This window comes from Gopherus flavomarginatus, chromosome 3, assembly GCF_025201925.1.
Source record: "Gopherus flavomarginatus isolate rGopFla2 chromosome 3, rGopFla2.mat.asm, whole genome shotgun sequence".
Taxonomy (NCBI): domain Eukaryota; kingdom Metazoa; phylum Chordata; order Testudines; family Testudinidae; genus Gopherus; species Gopherus flavomarginatus.
This window is the reverse complement of record NC_066619.1, coordinates 52462421-52479982: the sequence shown is the minus strand read 5'-3', so window position 1 is coordinate 52479982 and position 17562 is coordinate 52462421. Positions and strand designations below refer to the sequence as shown.

At 44.9% G+C, this 17562-nt stretch overlaps 1 protein-coding gene across 1 annotated transcript in view; it reads left to right on the top strand.

The window, feature by feature from the left end:
* ACOT12 (acyl-CoA thioesterase 12) overlaps positions 1–17562 on the top strand; it is a 40399-nt gene that overhangs the window by 20734 nt on the left and 2103 nt on the right. Inside the window, exons 7-12 of the mRNA XM_050946136.1 lie at positions 2162–2284; positions 4860–5010; positions 6540–6595; positions 6996–7059; positions 8036–8119; positions 13047–13180. Of these exons, the coding sequence (XP_050802093.1) occupies positions 2162–2284; positions 4860–5010; positions 6540–6595; positions 6996–7059; positions 8036–8119; positions 13047–13180 (612 nt within the window). The remainder of the gene's footprint in view (positions 1–2161; positions 2285–4859; positions 5011–6539; positions 6596–6995; positions 7060–8035; positions 8120–13046; positions 13181–17562) is intronic.

Here is a 17562-nt window from a genome sequence, read left to right as displayed (position 1 = left end):
CTCATTTTATTAAAATTAGAAAATGCACTGATTTTACATCAGTGTGTAACTCCATTGACTTCATTACTCCTCATTTATGCCAGTGTACCCAAGACCTGTTCCAAAATATCAGGCTCTGCTTCCCTTGGCTATGTCAATACACAACTAACCTGAAAGTTAAAATAGTTTATCTGGAACTATGAATATTGAACATAATTTATCAGGTTGAAACTTTTAGGAATAATAGCTCATGGCAGAGACAATACTGGATGGAAACAGAGCTTGTATTTTATGCTCGAGAAATAGCTGCCCTCGCTACAAACCTTTTGTAAGGCAACAATTAGTTCTGACCTTTGTAGGTACCAGTTAGAGTTGCTATGGCCACAGGCTGAGATGGGAAAAGCAGGGGATGCGGAGAGGAGGGGGAAAAAGCAATACTTGAAGAATAAATTTAAAACACCCATAGAAAGGTTTTTCAAAAGGTTATGTCTCCTTTCTAAAAGTTGTGAAAGTAATTGAGCAGCTTAAAGACAGTACTGCAGTAATTGAAAATCCATTTGAACCAGGGCTGTCCTTTCTGATATTTTATATGACCAATAGAAGTATTCTGTGTTTCTTTTCTTGGAAAATAGATCTTAATATTCAGGAAAAAATCCTCCTTTAAAAAATCACATCCTTTTGTCCCCTTCGTAATGTTGTGTCTTTACTGTGCGTGTTGTAAATGAGATACCCATTTAGCATTTTAAATAGGAAGAGCAAATTATGTTTAATGAAATTACAAAGTCATTTAATGTATTAGTCTATTATAAAGATGTTCTATTCAATTAATTAGCAACAGATAATTGTGTGCATTTAACAATACTGGTACATTAGTTTACAAAGAGTGCAATTGAATTAAGAGCTGAGACTACTACAAAACTGTGTCATTTCTAGGCTAAAAATGTGTAAGATGAAATTCTGTACTAATATATGTATGCTTTTCTCACTGAATTCGACAGGCATTTCCTGCACATTCATGAGGGCAGAATGTGACCCTTTAGAGTCAGGAAATAAATTGAATTGTTGTTATTATCCTGCATCAGCACCTAGAGGTCCCAGTGTGGTTTAGGGCTGTGAAGAACAATAGAAAAGCCCCCCTACAGGAATCTACAAACTTAAAAATCGCAATCCTGCAACTATTTAATCACAAGTGCAATTCTAAGTAATCCAGTGCAGCTCCAAAGCTCCAATGGGACAACTCAGGTGAAAAAAGCAATGCATGTGATTAAGTGTTTTCAGGATCAGGGCCTAAACTGAGAAAAGAGAGACTAGTGAGTGTAATAAACAACAGAAAGGTATGGGGAATGGAAGGATGAGGTAAAAAAAAATAGAATTTATATTAAATTAATATACTTTTAAGCCTTGATTTTTAAAAGTTAGGCATTCAACTTTGGATTTCTGCATGGGCAAATGGCCAGTTGTTCATCTAACTGGCTTTTTGCATGTTTAGAAACTCAGTTCTAAGACTCAACTTCAGTTGTTGCATGCAACTTTTAGACAAAAGGCATATTTCCTTAGTATCATTACAAATTAATGCAGGCTGTAGCTGGGTGAATTTTTAATTTATGTTTCACATAATCGTATACTGCACAAAACTATATTACTTTCTGATAAATGTGAAGAAACCATCAGAAGTAAAAAGGATATATGGACTGAAGTTCTTACATAGGTACATTGTCTTTGGCACTGAGCAAGTTTCATTAACTTGAATAGGACCAGATTGTGAACTCTTTACTCACACTAAACAATATCTTACTCCAAAAGTAGCCCTGTTGAAGTGAGGGGGCTCTTTAAGAAATAAGGTACTATTGAATGAATGAGAGTAAGGTGTTCATAATCTGGCCCGATATGAGGTTTATAGCAAGTGGGCTTAATTAGTTAAATGTTTGTACAGTGCATTGCAAATGAAGCAGCACAATAAAAGTGGTATTATATTTTGAGACCCAAATTTTGTGCTGTTATATAGCTGAACGTGCTGTCATTTATGAGAAGTCGAGGGATTAAATTAGGCTTGCATTGTGAACTTCTAATTTGTGCCAAGCTCATTACTTTAAGTATGCGAAATAATCCTGGGCTGTACCAATATAGAAAAAAGAATTACAAGACCATATACTCTGTTTTGTGTCTCTCCTGCTTTCTCATTCAGCCGTCTCTGTCATTCATATCCCACCCTGAAATCAGTTGATATGTTTAAATTCCGGGGACCCTCCACTGTTGGTGATCGTCTTTTCTTCAAAGCAATAGTTAACAACACATTTCAGAAAAGGTAACACTATCTATGGGCTTGTCTCACTGCCCTTTAATAGCACAAGCCCTCCTGAATATTTCAGACTCAAGCCCTCATTGGGGTTTTCCTTATCAGGTTTTTAATGAAGAAATATTTTCAAAATAGCTCTGCTTTTCTCATTTCAAAAATAGATTGAAGCTTGGTTTATTGTTTATTCAAATCTAAAAGATCACCCATACCCTCCAATTCTGCAAACCTAAATTACAAGTGTAATGCTAAGCAATTCAATGAACTCCATGTCTCCAGTGGTGAGCTGGAGCCGGTTCCCATTGGTTTGCAAGAACCAGTTGTTAAATTTAGAAGCCAGTGTAGAACCGGCTGTTAAAGGGGCTGGCAGGCTGTTAAAGGGGCCCGCCTGAGCTCCCAGCTGGGGAGACTCTCTCAGCCCTTCCCCTGCTCCCCCGCCTCAGAACTGCAGCGTGCCGAGTTGCCAGCATCGGCATTCTGGGCAGCTCCTGCCGCTTTGAGCGGCAAGGTAAGGGGGGCTGCGAGCTCCAGCGGGCCACACAGCATCCTTACATGCTGCCCTGAGCAACATGGTAAGGGGGCTGGGCCAGGGCTGGGAGGAGGGGTTGGATGAGGCAGGGGCTGGGCAGGGAGCAGTTGGAGGGGGTGGAGCTTTGGGGGGGCAGTCAGGGAATGGGGAACTTGGGGGTTCGGGTAGGCATGAGAGTTCCAGGGGTCTGTCGGGGTGGTGGTGTATGGGGTCGGGGGAGTCAAGGGACAGGGAGCAGGGCGAGTTGAGTAGGGGGTGAAGAGGGATCCTGGGGGACAGTTAGGGTGGGGCATCTCAGGAGGGGGTGGTCAGGGGACAAGGAGTGGGTGGAGGGTTGATGGGTTGCTTGCAGCCCTTGCGGGTTCTGAGGGGGGCAGTCGGGGGCAGGACATGGTGGGGGTCAGATGAGGGGGACAGGTTGTTTTGGGAGGCACAGTCTTCCCTACCTGGCCCCCTATGCAATTTTGCACACATGATGTGCAGGGCCGGCTTTAGGAATTGCAGGGCCTGATTCGAACAGTTTCAACAGGGCCCTGGCAGGGATGACTGGAAAAAAAAAAACATGTAAAAAAACGTATAGGGCTTGTACTCACCGGGCGGCGCTCCGAGTCTGCGGCGTCACTTTGGTGGCGGATCCTTCACTCGCAGCACTGAAGGACCTGCTGCCGAAGTGCCACCAAAGACCCGGTAGGGAACTGGTTGTTAAGATTTTGGCAGCTCATCACTGGACATTGTAATCATTTGGACCCTGATCCTGGAGTGTACTCCATGTGGATACAGGGCTCTATTTGTGTGGAGCTTATTGCAGAGTCCAGGCCCTAGCAGCTGCTTCCTGGTTGCAAAGCTCTTGTTTTGGAAGAGGGAGGAAGAAGGGGAGAGTGAGGACATTTGGTGTTAAACCCAGCCATATGCTGCCTGGAAGAAATGGGTACAGCTGCCATAGAAGTCTTTATACCAGTTGCACTGGTTCTAAGTTGGGCAGAATATGAGTGTTAATGAGCATTACTTAGCACAATGAAAGGGCCTGATGCTTGAATTCAGTAAGTCTGCTTTGTACCCATCCTGTGGCATAAAGCAGACTTAAACACATGTAACCCTTCTGCCCCTCTGAATTGGCAGCAACAAGGGCCGGGTGCTTACACACAGTTGATCCTACCTTCTGAGAATCCCCCCATGGTGGGGGAAACCTCCAGTGACTTAAGGCTACTATTGAGGCTCCTACACCACAAGCCCCTTTCTGAAACCTAGGAAAGAGTGTGTGTGGTTGCAATACCCCTTTGCCAGGGGGGTCCTCAGCTACTGGAATGACTCCTTGCAGTCAGGCATAAGTAAATGACACCAGGGAAGTGACAGTTCCCTAGCCAGCCTGGGACCTGGAATGTCAAAGTCGCTTAAACCCATCTTTACCCCCACCCGAACCCCTGGTCCTGTGATAAGCACTGCTCAGCCAGACCAGAGGCTGTGCCCTAAGAAGGTAGGCGGAAGTGCCACATGAAAAGCCACAGGAGGGTGTAAGTTACAGCAGTCCCGCCTTGAACTTCAGCTTATATTCTGCCATGTCAATATTTCTGGAGCAAATAGGGTCCTGGTGGCAATAGATGTAACTCCCACTGCTACTCCCTTTATCAAGGGCTAAATTTGGTCCCCTCAGGACACCAGCTTGCTGTGAGTTACCTTTGTCTTGCACATCTGAATGCCAGTCAGTGCAAGTTTGCTCTCATCCCCGAGTCTTCCCCCTGCCCTCAGCCCCCAGTTCCCACACTCTGCTCATCATTAGGTATCTAAGCACCTACACTACTTTGCTACTTTAATTCATTTTCTGCCTATTTTAGTCCTGACATTTGCCTTACATCACCTTTTACATCACTGCTGAAATATGTCTCTGTGTCCAGATAGAAAACTAATCATTAATTGTTCATATATCCAAAATACTCAGATTTCCATCACTGTTGTTCCCTGTACCCAAGAAGTGTATAACAGCTCTAGTTATGTTTGTTTCATTGCTGCTTCTGTGTCATTCTGTTGTGGTTAAATAATTCATTTAAACTCTTCTTTCAGTGTTGAGGTTGGCGTTCGTGTTGAGGCCTACAACTGTGAGGAGTGGACCATAGGCCAAGCACGGCATATTAACAGCGCTTTTCTGATTTTTAATGCTGTAAATGACAAAGGAGAGCTCCTCACCTTTCCCAGAGTCAAACCCACTACGAAGGTCAGCTCTTTACACGAGAGAGAGAGAGAATGAATATAGAGATGGCTTATATAGTCCAACCCAAAATAATGCATATCACACAGCCAATCACTGTCAGACATTCCAGGGGAGTGAAGAGCTAAACAAGGTTATAAACTGAATCACTTTCTCTTCCTCAAGAGGATATTCTGAACTTGAGAAAGCTTGTAGGCTAATTGAACAACTCCTAACTAGCCTATGGATTTGTAAAGGAAGTGGCTGGAGTCAGGCACCCAAGTCCTATTGAATTTCATTGGGAATTAGTGCCTTTTTCCCTTTGGCTCCTTTGAAAATTCCAGCCCAAGTACATGGATCCCTTAAAGTTGTTCATTGAGCTTTTAAACCTTCATGACTATAAAACTGTTGTTTTGAATATTTTGCTATGATGTAATCTTTCGTTGGCGCTTTTTTCTTTCTCTTATCACAGAATTCCATAAAGTACCAGGGCAGAAATAAAAGAGCTACTAAAATAGTGAATTAATGACTAGGAGGGTAATGACTTTGTAAGGAAATGAGGAGTCATATGCACTCTGCACTAGCCAGTGCACTACCTTGCACATTAAACTCTATCTTGTTTCAAGAGGGAAAGCTGACTCCTATGTCAGCATTATCTCCACTCTTCTAAAAAATGCTATGGCACCTTAACTTCCACCAGAGAAGCAGTGCTTCAACTAAGCAGCAGCTCACAGGGCATTAAGTCCGGTACCTTTTTTCTAACAAGAACAGAGTACCAGCTCTGAAGCAGAAATAAAAAAAGAAGCTGCTTTCTACTGCAGTTGAAGAAGAAAAAATATGCAGACTAACAGACTAAAATAGAGGATTAGGTGCGATATTTTCAAAAACACCTAAATCACACAGCCCAATCCCATTGACATTCAGTGGGATTTATGCTCCTAAATTACTTAGTTGCTTTTGAAATTTCTATTCTAAATGGAATAGCAATGGAAGAAAGTAGTGATTGAATAGTCAGTTTGAGGTGGTGATCAAACCTATTGTGCAGTGCTCACTTCTAATTTTTCATAATGCACTGCCCTCTGCTCTCCAACTCAGACATATACTAAGGCGGTATAGAAATCCCTCAAATATTGCTTTCCATGTTGAGCACTGTGTAGAAGGTTCCTTGGATTAATATTTTATCTAAAAGGTGGCACTTTTGGCAAGTACAAAATGTTTAGCATGATACTTCTCTATTGGCTCCTGGGCAAAAGTCTATGTAATAACACTATGCTACTAAAATACTCCAGACTGGTACTGAGATTATTTTTGCTAATGTGAAGGGATACGTCGCATTAAAAAAAAATTGATCAAGTTCATACCTGGGGAAATTCCATTGTAATAAGTGCAGTAATTTTGGGGGAGAGAGGCTTTAATAATATAGTTTACATTTGGTATATGACAGTGTCCCTTTTAATAAATACTTCTTAATTGTCTTTTATTTGCACAACATTATTGAAGTAGAATGTATCATAATTCAATCAGATTATTTCTGTTTTGTTTTGCTTCTTGTGAAGGATGGTTTGAGAAGATATCATGGAGCTATTGCACGCAGAAGAATTAGACTAACCAGGTATGAATAAATTTCAAAGGTAACTTGGTACTATCTTTCACTGTGGCAGAAGTGAACTTTTTTGTTTACATATACTGTGCTCATTATTTTAAGCCTTCTCAGATGCAATAGCTATTGGTACTTAGCATTTCTGGACCTGATCTTGTTTGCCTAAATCATGATGAAATCAATGGCTACTATTCATCTGAGTAAGTCAAGAAATATTTGGGCTTTTTTTGGGAAAAAAGAGGAGCTAATGCTTACTTAACTCACCATGTTGTTGTGAGGATTAATTAATTAATATTTGTAAATCATTCAGAAGATGCTGAATACTATGCAAGTGGTTGTTGTTCACTGAAGGAAGACAAGGAACACTATTTGTTTTGTTTTGACCTCTTTGTATACATAATATGTATTTCAGAAAATACATCCTTTCCAATAAGGAAGACACTCCTTCCTCTGATCTCTGGGATACAAGCAACCAGGTAATACTTACGTCATCTGAATTCATCCACACACATAGTCTGAGAGGTGCATATGGACATTTTGGATATGCCAAAACAATGCTAAAGATCTGACGCAAACAATTAGCATCTTAACTTGACTGGCTGTACCTAATGTTGGAAGAGTGGGTAAATGTGTACAGTGTATATGGAGCAATACTTATGCACAGTGGGGTGAAGTAAGGATGGATTAGTAATACTGACCCTGAATTTCCATGATTTTGTGTATTTGTGCAAATCCCTAGTGTTATTTTATTGCAGAATGTTCTGTACGAAAGTTTTTTTTAACCTCCACTGGTTCCTTGATGTTGTATTAGGTCCTTATAATTAAATCTAAAAGTAAATAAATAATAATTTGAAATGTATAATGTAGGAAATGATTTACCATTGACTGTGGCAGCACTGGAGTGTGTTACCATCGGAGTTTGAATTCTGTGAATGTAGCAATTTTTTTCTGCAGAAAAGTAAATGTAAACAGACAGTAGATCTGAACAAACTGAATGATCCAATTTTTTTTAAATGAAATTGAAACGTCTTTAAAGATTCTTGTGTTGTTTGTTCTCTTTTTACCACTTCCAAATATCAGCTCTATCCTTGATACGTACCTATCCAGTGTTGTCAAACACAAGTAATAGGCATCCAGTCCAGATATCCACTCCTCTGATTACACCTTCTGTTTTTTTTGTAGAGGGGTTTTTTTTTTGCTCTATTTTATCCATCAAAGAAAGCCAAATTAGTGTTTTTAATTAGGGTTCTTTTGCCATCAGCCATGTGAAAACACAATCCAGCTATTGAAAGTATTTAATTTGGAACCTAATGGACTGTGTTTTCTGGAAGAAGACCACTTATGGGAAAAAATCCATTTGCCTGGTTTGTGATTCTGGGGAAACTATGGTACAGAAATGAGATTCTCTTTTATATCAGCCCTTCATTTTTAATAATATATTTTACATTTCAGGCATACTTGAGTTACAGCAATGTAGCCACCCTGACAGTGCTGGCAACAAAATGTGGATGGGAAATAACCAGCACTCTGGAAAATGTAAATACAGAATTGTGGAACAGTTGCATGCCAACTTCAGTAACATTTGGAGGGCCAGATCATGCTCACCATTAGAACTGGGCAGACAAAGTGTATTCTGTTTCATGAATGATTATGATATTTCAAAATTTGGTTTAGTTCTGATTAGGAAAGAAAAACAATTTTTTTGAAATTCTCTGTGAGTGGGAGGCAGCATCTCCTGCCTGGCGGCTAGAGCCAAGGCAGCAGTTATGCCCCATGGTTTGTCTCCAGTAGCATCCTTGCCTACTGGGTACAGCTCATAGGCAGTGGCTCTGCCACATGGGCTGTTGCTCCACTTCATGGGTGCGGCTCACAGGAGGGGTAGGGAAACCCAGGACCTCCCATTCCACCGGGTTCTGACCCAGGGCTCTCAGAGGCTGTCCTTTGTACTTCATCCCAGCTGGCTTCCGTTCATCCATGGGGGAGTGCTGCCTTCTGTGCTTCTGGCCCTGGTCCCAGTCTCTGGGAGTGGCAGCTCCCGCATTCCCTGGCTTGGTGGAGGAATCAGGTCACATCCTTCCCTGGAAATCCCAGAGCACATCCTTCTCCCTGGCTTGCCAGCATCTGAGTGAGCTGTCTGGCAGCCTTTTAAACCCCGCCTCCAACCCGAGCATGCACAGGCAGAGGGATGAGGCCCCTGAGCCCAGAGTGCTTCTTAACCCCCTCCTGTCCAACGGGGTTGATACACCCTGTCACATTCTCCAAGAAAAGGGAATGAAGCCCTAGCTTCATGAATGAAATCTCATCTGGCAGGCAGCCTTGGAGGCATGAATCCTGGAAGCTGTGGGCTCCCCATATCTGAGGCAGTTCAAGTACAAGCTGCTCCAGAGCTCTGGACCCTGAAAGCCCTGGGCTTCCCACATCCAAAGTAGTCTGTTTGGTGGGCTACCCATGGGCCATAAACCATGTTATTTCTGCAACAATTAGTCTTCTAAAATAAATACATGAAATATTTTACAACCATGCACCAGAGGTAAAGCTTCCTTTTCAATTTGGGCATAGTGGCATTCTGTTTTTGCAAGAGCCCTGGATGAATATGCCACCGGTCTCCAATGCTCATCATATTTTTGTAGCAACACAGCCCTTATGCTTTCTTTGGAGGCATCAGTGAACAATTAGGTCTGCCTCCTGCTGTCAAAATACCTTAGAATAGTGTTTTTTTGAATCATTTGTTTTAAATTACCAAACTCTTTGTCCAGGTTAGCATGCTTTGTCCACTGGTTATTCATTTCAATGAGTGCACAGAGGTTCTGCAGCTAAATTAGGTTTAAATTTACCAAAAAAATCAGCCATCCCTATGTTGCATCTTGTGTTCTGGTAAGATCAATACATCCCCCCTTATTCAGTTAACCTTTTTCCTAAATAGGTTAATTTCTCTGAGCCTGAATTTACATTTTTGTTTATTTTGCTTCAGGCTTTCTGCTTTAGTCCTGTACAATGCTCTCTTTAACCTGTAATTCTGATCCTCTGTTGTGCTTTTTTCTGCGCCTTCAATTCCCTCAAATATTTGTTGCACATTTTTATGAAAAACTTCTGGAGCAGATTTTAGACCAAATGGTAATCTGAGTAAGCAATATCTTCCATATAGTGTTCTTCTCATGTAAGGGAATCTGCTAGAATCCAGACAATGCATCTAAAGTAGTAAAATACTTTTGCGCCAGTTATATCTTTTACCTTCTCTTGGTACACACATACCTCTAGTAGGAATGAGTTCCCCACTATAAACTTTCAATTTAACCTGTTTGCTCACCATTTTTTCCATGTTTTTTTCTTTAACCTTTTAAAACTAATATCTGAAACAATATTTACCAGAGCACCAGTGTCGAAATGTAAGAGTCCCGTTAGTCTATAAGGAAACTGTCCATTCATCTGTTTTTTCCTCTCAAGATACAGCTCCTAGATCAGTAGTTTAACCTTTTTTCATTTGTGGACCCCTAAAAAATTTCTAATGGAGGTGTGAATACCTTTGGACACCTTAGACATAGTCTGTGAACCCCCAGGGGTCCACGGACCACGGGCTGAAAACCACTGTCCTAGATGAAACTCCTTTTTCTGCTGCTGTCCCTGCTCTCTTCTTGGATTACTGCAGCAGCATGCATGCTTTCCACTTCTGCAGCTGTTCATCCTAGCTGCAGACTTTGGCAAAAGGATTGTATTTCTTACAAACATTGCAGTTCTTTCCAAAAGCTGGGCAATGTTGAAGTCTGTTTTTATCCACACCTTGTGCAGTCCTTGAAGATTTCCCTTGCAAACTATCATGCTTTGCGTTTTTCAGGCTTCTTGGTGTTTTTTGTTCTGTACTGACTTACTGACTGCCAGTTTTTTTCTCTTTTGTCACCATATCTGGAGTGGCAGTGTCCTCCTTTCCTTCCATTATTATTGTTCTGTTTTGAGTGACTGCTGCTGCCTGACACAGTCTTTATCCAAAGTGAGCTCTGTGTCAGCCAACACTCTTTTTTCAGTTTTGGAGCTTTAATTCCAATTCCAAGTCGATCCCTTATAACAATCTGTTTACTGTCCATTGTCGCAGGTTGAGCTCATTAGCTTCAGCTCTGTTAGGAATTCTTCAAAGGACACTCCTCTCATTTCGTCTTCTTAGGTGAAACTTAAACCTTTCAAATGTTTTACTCTTTTAAGGTATACAATATTCTTCAAACGTCTGCCTGACTTAGTTGCATGCTATAAAAGACATCCACTGCCTCAAGTCCTGAAATATTTAAGGAGATAGCTGTTTTCTGCTGGTCTTCTTTCTCACCAGAGCCAGCTGCTTGCACTTATATATCAAAACTCTGTTCGAATCCTTTGCAGGAGTCTGCTGAATTACCTGAGAATTTCAATGCCTTGGGGGCTTTTAGTTGGTCCTTCTCCAGTATGACTTCTTTACTCTTTCACAATAGTCCTCTTTTCTGTCTTCTCTTGTACCCAGCTGATACCATGTATTTATTGTCTTGTGAATTCATAAGGGGAAACTCTTAAGAATTAAAACTGAGTTACCTAAACTAAAGGAGACCCATGAGCTCCTAGCTGTGTGTCCGATGGAGCTGCCACTAGACTGCCTCCAACCCCTTCTCACTAACCCCAGTCTATTTCCCTCTTACATGTGCTCTGTTCTTAAAGGCACAGTACATATTCCTAACAGTAAACATTTAGTCTGAGTACTTCTTCCACCTGGCTTCTCTAAGGACTTGTCCACATGGACACTTAGAGTTGGGGTGTGAATCTGCAGTACACTGCCTGGTGCGCACTAAGTCTCTGTGTGGAGAGCTCTAATACAAACCCAGCGCAACAAGTATATTTAAAGAAAAACAAAAGCAAAAGCTTACTGGAACAAAATACTCCACTGCACACACAGTTCTCCTCCTGGAGAGAGGATGAGAGTGAGAACAAACAATACATGTCAGGCATTAGCCATGTGGCTTCATTCACTACTGAAAAGTGCTCAGGTATTTGCCCCCCCCACCAATATTTACAATGTTTTTACCCGCTCAGGGCCCAGGGACAAGATGGAATTCTGGGCCAATAACAGCTTTTCAATATATAAAAATGTCATGACTTTTAAGTCCAATATCCTAGGTCCTTGCACTTGAGTGGAACACAGGGGATTTTTGAGGGGGCCCGGGATTTGGCCCTTTGTTTTGAATAGGTGGCCTGAGCATCTGGGGGCCTTAATGAAGAGGATTTTTTTCTGTACCAGAAAAGGGTGTCCTGGTGTTTGTGGAAATCACAGAGGAAGTGGGCTCTGTCAAACACCCTGAGACCTGTTTAGGGTCTCATATTTAAAGGGACAGCTGTCCCATATTTAAAGGGACAGTCTCACTTTTTAGGATTTTTTCTTATATAGGCACCTATACCCCACCCCCATCCCATTTTTTCACAGTTGCTATCTGGTAACCCTATGTACAGTTGGCTTGGCTTCCTCGGTAGAGAAATACCAAAAAAATTTAAAACTCTTAAAATGTTTGTGAAACAGCTTTTCAATACTATAACTGGTTTATACAGACTATATGGTGACGTGGGATGTGAGATTGTATTGATGCTTATGACTTATTCCTTCATCACTCGTGAGCAATTCAATTACTCCCAATTTATGCAGTTAAACCCCTTAGTACTATATCACACCCCTGTCCCGGACACCTGCCCCTTCTGTGGCTTGAGGGAGACCCTGGCGCACATTTACTTAGAGTGCGCCCGGTTGCAGCCCCTACACCGGCTCCTCATTAACATCCTTTTACGTTTCTGGTTGCACTTTTCCCCTCACCTCCTTCTCTACGCACTCCCTATCCGTGGCCCCACGAAGTCCCGGGACCTCCTGGTCAACTTCCTCCTTGCCCTGGCAAAAAAGGCCATCCACGCGACCAGAGAGAGGAGGTTGGCCGATGGAGACCCCGGCGACTGTGGGGCTTGTTTCCGATCCATGGTCCGTTCACGCATCCGGGCGGAGTTCCTCTGGGCGGAGTCCACTGGCTCCCTTGACGCCTTCGAGGAGCAGTGGGCGCTGTCCGGGGTTCTCTGCTCGGTGTCCCCGTCAGGTTCCCTTCTTATGACCCTTTGACCTCACTCCTGTCCCTGTTCTTTTATTAGTTGTCCCCCGAACTCAGTGGGTTCTGTGGTCCTGTGGGTCCTCCCTTTAGGCTGAGGGGGGATCCTTTAGCAGTAGGCGGGCTTCGCCCGCCCACTTCCCAGACACCCAATAGATACTATATCACACCATCATGTATTATCCTTTTCTTCATAAATGTATACTTTTTAACGTGAGAAGGATTTAGAAACTAATCTTAAATACTCATCTGCATCTCGCTGCCTGTCAGACATATGTTGCATGTTCTCTTGCCAAGTAAAAAGCTGATGAAGTTGTCCATTTACATTCTTCAGTCTGTATTTTTAAAATGCTGTTCATTCGTTTCAGATAAAAATATTCACACATGAGGAAAGTGATACCTTGTCTGTCAAGGTAGAAATGCAAGTGAGGATACCATCAAACCTAGCGTTCTTCCTTTTGTCTGACTTCAGACTCCGCAGGCAATGGGACAAACATTACTTGTAAGAGCAGCTCAATATTTTTTTTCTAGCACTATTTGACTGTGCTGTTAACTAATCTTTTCAGATGCTATCACTTTCTTCTGGATTAAAATTGGGATTGCCATGGAGTGACACAAGAAGGGGCTCCGCCAGAGGTTATCCTGTATGAGAATGGGCAAGTTTCCATGCCCTAAACATGGTGTATAGTAACGGGTTCAACTGTAATCGCATAGGCTTATAGTATATATTCACAGTGCAAGAAGCAGGGCAGAGCAGTTCACTCAGTTATAGTCTGCTCTAATTAAACATGTTTATGCTGTGTGACCAATTCACAGTGTGACACAGCTGAATATAATGTCAGAGATCAGGAAGCTCATAGTCATAGCCTCCAAAATGCCAAATAAATTTTATGTTTTTTTAGAGTAATTCTTGTCTTTTCTAATCCAAATAAATTCTGTAAGCTGTTTATTTTCTTAATATCCCTCACAGAGAATAGAATAGGAAATAGTGGGAGATGATATAAAACAGGTGGATGTGGTACCATTTTAATTAGGTGTGTACATGCACTTAAGGAGAGGCTTTTCCAGTGATTCATTGTATCTTTAAAGGTTTTTGTCAGAGGATAAATGTTCTGATTATGCTCTGAGTGGTGCTTCGAAGGGACTTGCAGGTCTGCCTGGCTGAGTTTTGAGCCCAACAAAAAGGAAAGTCTGAAGAAAAGTGAAAGTCGTATGTGGCAATAGATCCAGAGCGTCAGATTTCTTATTACTAATATATAGCCTCGAGAACTGGCCAGAATGATCTATTGGCTCCACAGTACTCAGCCATTAGGAGTAGAAATAAAGCAAAAAATATTGTCTGCCTAAAAAGTAAGTTTGAAGATTTACTCCTGATGGAATTCTGTGCCAAAAATTAAAAATGATGCACACAATATTATAAAATTCTGCAAATGTTATTTGTCAATAAATAAATGTGGCTCCAGCATGTCAGCGGGGAGCACAGGCCATTGGCTGCATTGAGGTGGGAGATCACCCTGAAGCCCCCATGTCCTCTTGTACAGGGCCTCAGCAGTGAGGGTGCACCTGACCCTGACATAGTACAAGGGCCAGGCCTGCCCCAGAAACACCCCCGGGACCCTGCCTCTCTGTCCCAGGCACACCTGGTGTGGATGGGCAGGCTCAGCCCAGCGGGATCCAAGTGTGGAGGGGTTTAGTGTGGGTGTGGAAGGAGCCCGCTGTGGGGTGAAAGGTTTCTGTGTGGGGCTGCGGGGCAATCTGGGTACGGGTGGCTCAGTGAGAGATTTAAATCACAGGGGCTCAGTGGGAGGTTCCAGGGGCCTCTGCAGGGGACCCAGGTAAAGGTGGTTGGGGGCTCAGGAGAGTGGATCTGGGGATGGAGAGATGGGGTTGGTGGGTGGGGGAGTCCGGGTGGGACGGCTCAGTGTAGGGGTCCAGGAGCTGCAGCAATAGTGCTTGATGGGATGGGGGGGGGGTCCAGGTGCAGCTGGCTGGGGCTCTGTGGGGTGGGGGAGGCTCATCAGAGGGGTCCAGGTGTAGGGCTTGTCAAGATGAGGGGTTGATGGGCCTGCTTAATGGGGGGAGCCCCAGCTGCTGCAACACCACATGCTGGGCTCCCGCCCCCCCGGCGATTTCCCCTAACCCCTTTTCTTCTCTAGCTCCCTCTCCACTCATGGCCACATTACTCTTCCCCCTGCCCTATTCCACCCCACGGCTTCTTCCCTCTCACCCCCCTTGTACTCCCCACCCATGTCTCTCATCCTTCACCCCTTACCCAGCCCCACTGCAGGCACACACTGTTGCACAGAAAACAGAAAGGCTCTCAGCACACAGAAGGGGAGCTTAACTGGAACTAGGACCCAGGAGGCAGCGTTCAGCTGCAGAGTCAGTGAAGAAGGTGGGGCATCAGTGGCACATAGCCCTATGTTCCTCCCCCCACCCCCCCGGGCCACCCATGCCTCCAAAAAACTGAACCCATCGTCATGCCCATCTCCCCCACCTTCCTCCCCCCCCCCCCCGCACCCATGGCTTCCCTGCCATTTTCTGCAGGGAAGCACAATCATTCTTGGGGGGGGGGGGCATTTTCTGCAGGCACGCAGTCATGCAGGATTTCCCCCAGGAGTGAGGATTATATTGAAATAAAGGTAAATCACTAAGGTAGGTGGCTAGCGGCTCTAAGAAGAGAGCAAGTAAGGAGACCCTGGCAGGTGGCTAGTCCTAAACAGTGTACTCTTACATGTGCAACTTGGAATAAAAACTAGTACAGACGTGTTAGGATGAGAGTATAAAATTTTGAGCCACTGGAGGACTACATCATCTCATCCAAATTCATGCAAAACATCAAAGAGAATGTTCCAAGATGCTCTCTCACATGCTCTTGCTGCATCTAAAAAGCCTGAAATAGATTCAGGTTTTGAGTGCCTGGAGGCCCACAGAGCTCCAGGGGCAGAGTGGCTGTTCTTTAGAAAGCCAGTTTGATTTTGTCCCACAAGTTTCAGGAGAAAAATGGTCTAGTCTTGCACGCAGTCTTTCAGCCAGTGTTTTAATCATGGAAATAGATCTGGAAGGGGACCGTGCTCCTGGGTCTTTGACTTTCCCAGGTATGTTAAGATAGGGCAGGTGGCCAGATGAGCTTACACAGAGCTCTTCGGGGCTGGGAAATGTCCTCAAAGTGTCACAGCTAAATACAAAGGTGGAACAGATTGATTAGCATCAGTAGTTAACACATATTTCAAGGGACCAGTCAAGGTAAAGTGGCCTGTGAACACCCCTTCAATCATAGGGGCAAAAGGCAGATGGGGGAGAAAGACAATGAGGTGGTGGGGGTTGTTAGTGGGTTACAGATTGTTGTAATCAGCCATAAATCCAGTGATACAGGGGAACATTTAGATAATTTAGAAAATAGTACTGAATGCAGTTTGATGCTTTTCCAAGAGGAACTGACAATATGCGAGAGAGTTGCTTGTACTGCTTGCTCCAACACCAGCTGGTCCTGGAGCTTTATTCGATTTTTTTTTAAGAGCGTGGGGGGGGGGGGCAGAGCCATAGATGAGGCATTGCAAAGTAGTATCAGAGGGGTAGCCGTGTTAGTCTGGATCTACAAAAGCAGCAAAGAATCCTGTGGCACCTTATAGACGAACAGACGTTTTGGAGCATGAGCTTTCGTGGGTGAATACCCACTTCGTCGGATGCAAAACGTCTGTTAGTCTACAAAGGTGCCACAGGATTCTTTGCTGCTTTTGCAAAGAAGGCTCTTTCACTCTGTTTCATCACACCCCCATTCTTTGAGAACTTGCTGTTGGGCCCTGTAAGCCGGTTGTGTCGGGGCTCGTCCCCCTCAGGTGCGGCGGGGAGCCAGGGCGCCTCCTTACGCACTGCAGTCCGGGTAGGCTTAGCCCTCAGCAGGTGTTGAGCGGGGTACAGGGTCTGTAAACAGGGTAGAGCCCTGGCCCTCTAGCCGGGGTCGGGGCTCCCAAAGTAGATAAGCCCCAGCCCTTGGACAGGGTGGGCAGTAATGGTCCAGGCTCAGGCCTCTAGCAGGGCCTGAGCAAACACAGTAGCAGCCCAGGCCCTTGGCTCGGGCGGGGCACCAAACACAAGTCTAATTAGCTCTGCCCTTTGGGTCAGGGCAGAGCAGTGGCAATAGGCGGGAAGAGGGGGGAGTCTGCCACCCGGCTGCGGGTGGCAGGGGGAACGCAGGCCCTCCCACTCCACTGCGTTCCAGCCCGGGGCCCTAGCAGCGGTCAAGACCCGCTGCGGTCAGTGGGGATCCTGGCCGCAACACACTGACATGGGTTCGGGCTCTTCAGGAGCCAAACCAGGGTCGGCTATCCTCGGGCCACTTCCAACCTCCCCCTCTCTGGGTACCTGGTCCTTGCCAGCGTCGTCTGGTGGGTCCCAGACCATAGGTTCCTCCGGGTACTGGTTGTGGGGAAGCTCAGGCCACTCCTCGGGGTATCGGGCACACGGCAGGTCAGGCTGATGTTCCTCCGGGTACCGGGTCTGAGGCAAGTCCAGCCAGCGCTCCTCTGGGTAGTGGGTGCGGGGTAGGTCCGGCCAGCGTTCCTCTGGGTAGTGGGTGCGAGGCAGGTCCGGGCAGCGCTCCTCCGGGTAATGGGCGCGGGGCAGGTCAGGCCAGCGCTCCTCCGGGTAGTGGGCGCGGGGCAGGTCCGGCCCGGCAGGAGCCCGGGCACCAGCGTCTGTCCTCTCCAGCAGCCTGCACCCAACTGAGCGCTGGGGCCGGGCTTTTATACTTCCTGTCCCGCCCCTTGACTTCCGGGGGGCGGGGACAGGCCGTGCTGACTCCGCCCACTGAGGCACCTGCTCTGGCTCGTCCCCCTCAAGCGCGGCGGGGAGCCAGGGCGCCTCCTTACAGGCCCCCTTTTG